Below are 7,266 nucleotides of genomic sequence, written 5' to 3'. Positions count from 1 at the left end.
ATAACACATGTGATTTTTGAAAGTCAGTACACGTTTTAAAAGTGATGTACAATAAGGGTGTATGTCATAATTAAATTTTATGTTTTATAGTAAGCACATACATACAATGTAGTTAAGGTTACATCTTGGATGGGGGAATTGCTGAGTCACATAGAGTCTTTTTTGTTTTTTAAGGCTATGTATTAAAGTGCCTTTTGTAAACACACCAACATTTTTATTGAATAATCCAAACTTCACTCAAGCAAAATGAGTTCAACAAAAGGTGCAAAATATCCAGGGAATCCCCAAAATATAGAAAATAATTAAAAGTAAACATAAAAATTCAGCAAGCATAGCACTTGATATTCAAGCAATTCTATATACATCAATAACTCTAGAAGTATGTTTTATTTTATGACCCAGAGAATGCACATGAGGAGGTCATTAAGTCATCAAAAGCAAATTGAATTGGCAGTAGCACATTTTAGCAAAATTTTAATCAAGATATAATCTGGATCTTAATGAGAAAAATATTTAGCAACATGGGAAAAATCTGCTTTTCTAAGGAATATAAATATTTTATTTAGAAGAAAAAGAAGTATTTTTATGATGAGAAAAAATATAATGGGAGTACTTAAATTACTGCTATCATACTTTAGTATATTTCATGTACCTTAAATATGTATTTTAAAAGGACTTACACATAGAAACCACTTAAATATATTTGTTATATTCTTACACTGTATATGATATATATATATATATATATATATATATGTATATATATTTTTACACACACATATAAAATAAAGTACAGTATAAGGACTGTCAGTAAAATATATTGGTTGAATGTTTATTTAGCCATATAATATGTATTATGCAAATTTTTAATCCATTTACCTACATTATTAAAAGTTCTTATTGACCACACATGGTTCCAGTGATGAACCGTGATTAGTTTAAGCTGTGATCTTTGTTCTGATATGAACAGAGATACCATATCTGCATCCCTAGGGAAGTAATGGCTGTTTTCTCTGGATACTTACCTAGGTGACCTGATGCTCTTTCATTCAACTTTCACTGAAAGGTGTCAGGAAGGACAAGAGAGAACAAGACTATTATATTATTAGAGAACTATACCTGTCCCCTGGTTAGTTCAAAAGGACATTGTAAGAATTAATGAGATGATATCATTGAAATACTTTTAAATACTGAAAAAAATTCTAACTACGTAAATGGTCATAACTTTAAAATGATCACCAAAGGTATACTTTGGGAATTTGATTGTATTCCATTCAAAAATTATTAAGTCAATAAATTAGCTTTATAATGTCAGTTTTTACTAAATTCAAAGGGTAACGTCCTGGGCCCTGCTCGGCGCAAGATGGCGGCGTCCGTGTGCGCGCTGGCCCTGTGGCCACGGGTGGTGCCGTGGAGTAGGGAACTTCCGGGCGCCTGGCGTGCCCTGCACACCTCCGCAGTCTGCGCCAAGAACCGGGCGGCCAGAGTCCGCGTGGGCAAGGGGGACAAGCCCGTGACCTACGAGGAGGCCCACCCACCACACTACATCGCCCACCGAAAGGGCTGGCTTTCGCTGCACACAGGTAATCTGGATGGGGAAGAACATGCTGCAGAGCGAACGGTGGAGGATTTTTTCCTACGCAAGTTCATGCTGGGTACCTTCCCAGGCTGTCTGGCTGACCAGCTGGTCCTGAAGCGCCGGGCCAACCAGGTGGAGATCTGTGCCCTGGTCCTGAGGCAGCTGCCAGCACACAAGTTCTACTTCCTCGTGGGCTACAGTGAGACTCTGCTGTCCCACTTTTACAAGTGTCCTGTGCGACTCCATCTCCAAACTGTGCCCGCAAAGGTTGTATATAAGTATATTTAGGATGATGCCCTTTTTTATATCAGGGTGCAATATGCAAAGGTGAGAAATGTGGGAAAGAAGACCAGTAGAATGAGGAGAAATGCAAATCCTTGGAAGACAGAGTCATCATCACTTCTAAGCTGCTGTTGAATAAAGATCCTCGTGCTGCCTTCTGTTTTCCTTTACCCTTTTGTGGTTTTTAAACTTTTATTATTTATTTATTAATTATTTTCTCTGCTGGTGATGTGAACCGAGGGTCTCATGCAGGTTCAGGGAGTACTCTACCACTGAGCTATATCTCCAGTTCTTCCCTTTGCCCTTTTGGTCAGGGAGCTAGAGTTGGGTTTTGTTTAGGTGCTTCAGGGCTGGTAGGGAAGCTGCCTGTTTTCTGAAGTTTAGCTCAGTTCAGTGAGGACCTGTTTGTGCAGTCACTCTACCCCATATACCACATACTTCACCTAATAAAGATGCGTTTTAATAAAGTAATTAATGTCATTTGGGGGGGTTCTGGGGATTGAACTTGGGGTTACTCAGCCACTGAATCACATCCCCAGCCCTATTCTGTATTTTATTTAAAGACAGGGTCTCACTGAGTTGCTTAGTGCCTCACTTTTGCTGAGGTTGTCTTTGAACTCATGATCCTCCTGTCTCAGCCTCCTAAGTGCACAGATGTGCACCACTATGAGTGTCTTTATGTAATTTTTTAAAAATAAAACAATATACACAGTCCCTTTGTAAAAAAAAATAAAAAAAAATAAAAAAAAATAAAATTCAAAGGGTAGATCCTTGAGCTAATTTACCTTTTGTGAGAGAGACCTTTTTACAAGACAGGGTTATTCCAGTTGCAAGTCTGAAAACCCAGCCCAAAGAAGTTTAACTATTCAAGGGATTTGATTGGGTCAAAGAACAGAAAAAACTTTGGGTGGTTTTGCTTCAGGCATGGTAGATGTAAAGTCTCAAAGAATAGCAACAGGAATGATTACTCCTCTCCTCTCAGTTCTTTTTTTTCTCCTCAGGTTGTGGGAATTATCAGGTAAACTGAACAAAACTAGAAAATAGTAGCTTCAGAGATTTTTCAACTCATGAGGTAAGGAAAAAGAGCTTATATCTGCCAACATTTTTATAAAAGTTCCCAGCCTATGATTGACTCCAAATGGCAGTATAGTCCCACCATAGTCAGTGAAATGTGGTCTGCTAGCTAGGAGTGGGTCACTGGTGTTTCTTAAGTGAGGAGGTGGTTTCAGTATTATATGTTTCTGTTTGAGTGTTCCTATAAGGTATTCCCCAAAAGCTCATGTGTGAGACAATGCAAGAATGGTCTGAGGTTAAACAATTAGATTGTGAGAGCTGTAACATCATCAGTGGATTAATCAGTGGATCCACTGCTATAGATTAAGAGGGTGGTAACCATAAACAGGTAAGGTGTTGCTGGAGGAGGTGGGTCACTGGGGGAATTCCTTTGGGGTGTATATTTTGTCCCTGGTGAGTGGAGCTCCATCTCTCTGCTTCCTAATTTCCTTTTCCTGACCTTCTGTCCTCTTCCACGCCCTTCTGCTGTGATGTTTTGCTATCACTTTGGGCCCAGAGAAATGGAGTCAGCCCTCTATAGACTGAGACCTCTGAAATTGTGAGCTCCAAATAAACTTTTCCTCCTCTAAGTTGTTTTTGTCAGATATTTTGATCACAGCAACAAAAAAAGATGACTAAAATAGTTGCATACATTGAGTAGGAAAGGACTGACTTCCCAAAACAGGATCTGGTGCTTCTATCAAGGGCCAAGGCTAAAAAGCAAAATCTGCAAGGGGCCACATTTCCTTTATATCTGTGAGAAACTGTAGTTCTGGATGCTGAAGTCTGTCCTCAAACCCAGTTTTATTTTCAAGTTTCTTAAAGATTCATAAACCATGTAGCGGTTTGTATAAATGTTCTGCTTACTATAAATTACCTCCTGGGTTTAGCAAAACTACCTGTCAAAACCTTATTGACTCTGCTTTTCAGAGGCTCATTGTTACCTTTTCCCTCAATGAGAGCACAACTGTACACTTGTTATAATCAGACTATCTGGGACCTGTAATCGAACACTTAATGAATACCTAAGGTAAAATCGTATGACCCTGTCACGTTTGAACACATTAATTAAGAAACTGGGAGATTTTGGAGAGTCAGTGACATTTTGGAGCACCAATAGTAGGGGAAAATCAGGAGACTGATCAACCTGATTTTATCTGTGGAAGAGACTCTCCACAAATAAATAATTTAAAGGGGGGATTTAGAGCCTCAGGGGAAAAAATTAAAGATCTTATTGAATTGTAGGAGAAAGTAACAAGGGCAAAGAAAGTCAGATTACAGCAGATGTACTTTTTGGTGGGTCATTTGAATTTAGCTGGCGGGGTAACCCCAGCAGGAGGGATATTTTCACATCGTTTAGCAGAGGCCACAGCAGGGATGAAGAGTTCTAATCACTTTATTAGAATCGTGAAGTCATTAAAGGAAGCTTGGGCATGTGGGAACTATTTATAGAGATATTCAATGAAATGCTCGTGTGGCCACGAGAAATAATAGAAAGTGGATGTTGCTCATAAACACATTACAGGAAAAAAAATGGATTTATTTTGACTGAATAAACGAAATCACGGGATTCTTTTGGTGAGGAAAAGAATTTTTCTGAGAATCAGACCTTAGGTTGTCAGCTTTAGCACACAATCCCAGACCATCAACTCTAATTAAGTCCTTTTTTTTTCCATTTTGGTAAGTGTGGTTAAAAATATTAATCTACTTTATAGTGTCGATTAAAGCATATAAACTTGGATTCAGTTCTTTAAAATGAGAGGAGTTTTGATCTACTTGTGGCTTTGCTATTCCTATTAATGATTTCTTAATTAAATTTTTAACCTGGCCACAACAGATCTTAATGATTCTGAATCCAACTCTGATATGTAAAATATGGTTTATGACAACACAAGCTTCCAGTCTCATTCATATGCATGATTCTGGGAGATCAAAACATATATAGAAGTGACTCTCTTCATGTAACACTAATTATCATAAGGCAGAGTTGTTTTTGTGCAAATTGGGTGTGTGTTAGTTTTCTATTTCTGCATAACAAATCACTGTAAATTTAACATCTTAAAATAAGATTTAGATGTATTAACTCATAGTTTTATGTAAAGGGAACCAGGGTTGGGTTCTTTACTTATAGCTCTGTAAATCAAATCAGGCTGTTGGGTACCTGCATTCTTATTAGGCTTCCACATTCCATTGATATGATTGCCCTAATTCAGTGGTTGCGGTTGTAGGACTGCTGTCCCTGTTTCTTAGCTGACTGCTGGCTAAGGGCTGCTCTCAACTTCTTAGGATTGCTGTATACCTTGAACCTTAGTCTCTTTCACATTCAAATCCAGGAATGGAAAGTCTTAACAAATCTCTCTAAAGCTTTTTCTTTGACTTTCTGTGTTGTAAGAGAGCCGACTTCCATTTAAGGGCTCACCTGATTAGGTAAGTCTCACCTAGGATAATCTCTATTTCTTAAATTCTGTTCTCCTATATCATATATCCTAATCATGGGAATAAAATGCATCATATTCATAATTTTAGGGTTACACTAACTCTGTATAACAGGGAGTGGGCATCTTGGAGGTCATTTTAGAGTTCTGTCTAGGACATGAATTCCTTGAATTTAAATGTGGATGGCCAAATATACACAATGGTCTACATTTCAAGCAAAGAAATAATTTTTCAACACATTTCAACTTGTTGCTATTTTTATTCGTCATTGGTCACCTGACCTCTACAACTATGAAAATTGCCAAATTATGATAATTATATCACTAGGTAGTAGTTCTCTAATTAAGTATGCATGAATGTCCCAGGGAAATTTTTGTTTGTAGATTGCTGAAATCCTAGCTCAATAGGTCCCAGGAAAAGCAAAGGAATGTACATCTTAGCAGTAATTCTGACATATGCAGTCAGCCATATACAGGTTCAGAAATGTCATTGCTCCAGAATCATTATACTGATTCTGGCAGTCTTATGTGGATGCATAAGTTACTCAGAGGATTATATTCATGGTGCCATTTTTAAAATGAAAATTAGGATTTCTGAAAATATTTAAGAACTAAAACTGAGATCCACTAGGTCTAGTCCTTGAAAATGGCAAATTGTTTACTGTAAACATTGAGTGTTCCATTGATTTAATGCAAACTTTGGACATGAAAAAGATAACAGGGAAAAAAGACAAATATTACAGAAGAATTACTTTTCTCAAGAAATTTAAGGTATGCTGCTCCAAGTGTTATCATTAAAAATGTCCTCTTTTCCATCTGTGCTGCATTTTGTGAGATTTACATTAGTCATCCTTCACAAAGAGGAGTTCTGTGAATACTTATTGCACTTTGTGTTTATTCATACATAATGACCATGAATCAAAACATGGAAGAGGGATTTACCCTCTATAGCATGCTGAAATATACCTTGTAGTTTGGGATCATCAGATGCAAGTCTAAACTCAGAACCAAAGGCTTGATTTGTGAAGAGAAGTGAGAAAAAAAATGAAAACATGCTAGTATCTTAAAGGACATATGTAAAAATAATGCTTTTTATAGATAACATTTTAAAAATTATTCTGAATACAGGATAGTTTGAAATTGTTAACATTCTCATCACCTCACTTAATTCATATTTTATTTGGGGGCCTTCATTTCATCACTAGATTAAAATTGATTTGTCTTTGGAAAGTATTCAACATTTAATAAAGAAATTTCCACCAAGTCATTTGCAATCAGACATGCAACAAATTCCCTCATAATCACTGTTCTAATGCATGAGATACAAGTTCAGATATTCTTTGTAGAAACTGCAACTCATATTGTCTGTTTATTGCTTTACCTGGTAAAATGCAAGTACATATTTTCAGTTGCCATCAGTAGCAATAATTTTGTTAATAAAAGAATATAAATATTCAACTTCACATTTACTTGCCCCTTCAAGTAAACCGATATAGTATCAATTTGTCACATTTTCATGACTAATTCTCCTGTTAGATAAAAATCTTGTATTTTTTTTTATAAAAGCAGAGTTAAATTTGATATCTAAACATTTTATATGGTATTATAGTATTATTTCCAAAGTTAATACAAAATATGTATAATGATAATATGAGAATGATGAAAGCAAGTGATTTCTAGAATTTACTAATTTGGCCAGTCTCCTTGAAAGTGTAATGTAATATATGTAATTTAAGTGTATGTGGGTCTACATTTCAAGTGAGTTCTTTTATTGGAAGTAAATTTCTTTTTTTTTTTTTCAAAAATATCTATCTCCTTCAAAGTCAAAACTCAATAAATTAAAATATTTTTTCCTCCTTAGCTTTACTTCAGATCTTTCTATAGTATCTCCTTTAAGCATGTTCCACTTTCATTCCT

The 7,266-nt window shown here is 36.2% G+C and overlaps 1 protein-coding gene across 1 annotated transcript; it reads left to right on the top strand.

Moving 5' to 3' along the window:
* The first annotated feature begins 1,345 nt into the window (after positions 1 to 1,345).
* LOC144251053 (small ribosomal subunit protein uS3m) lies at positions 1,346 to 2,030 on the top strand. Its single transcript, XM_077794182.1, has one exon. It carries the CDS (start codon positions 1,364 to 1,366, stop codon positions 1,865 to 1,867), a length of 504 nt encoding a protein of 167 aa, XP_077650308.1. The 5' UTR covers positions 1,346 to 1,363; the 3' UTR covers positions 1,868 to 2,030.
* The last annotated feature ends 5,236 nt before the right edge of the window (positions 2,031 to 7,266 follow it).

This window comes from Urocitellus parryii, chromosome 2, assembly GCF_045843805.1.
Source record: "Urocitellus parryii isolate mUroPar1 chromosome 2, mUroPar1.hap1, whole genome shotgun sequence".
Classification (NCBI taxonomy): Eukaryota; Metazoa; Chordata; class Mammalia; order Rodentia; family Sciuridae; genus Urocitellus; species Urocitellus parryii.
Note: the sequence above shows the minus strand (reverse complement) of the source record. Positions and strands in the feature narration are given on the sequence as shown.

Bases quoted from the DNA above. Each gene is read 5' to 3' on its own strand.
- LOC144251053 (XM_077794182.1), top strand. From the start codon at position 1,364: ATGGCGGCGTCCGTGTGCGCGCTGGCCCTGTGGCCACGGGTGGTGCCG.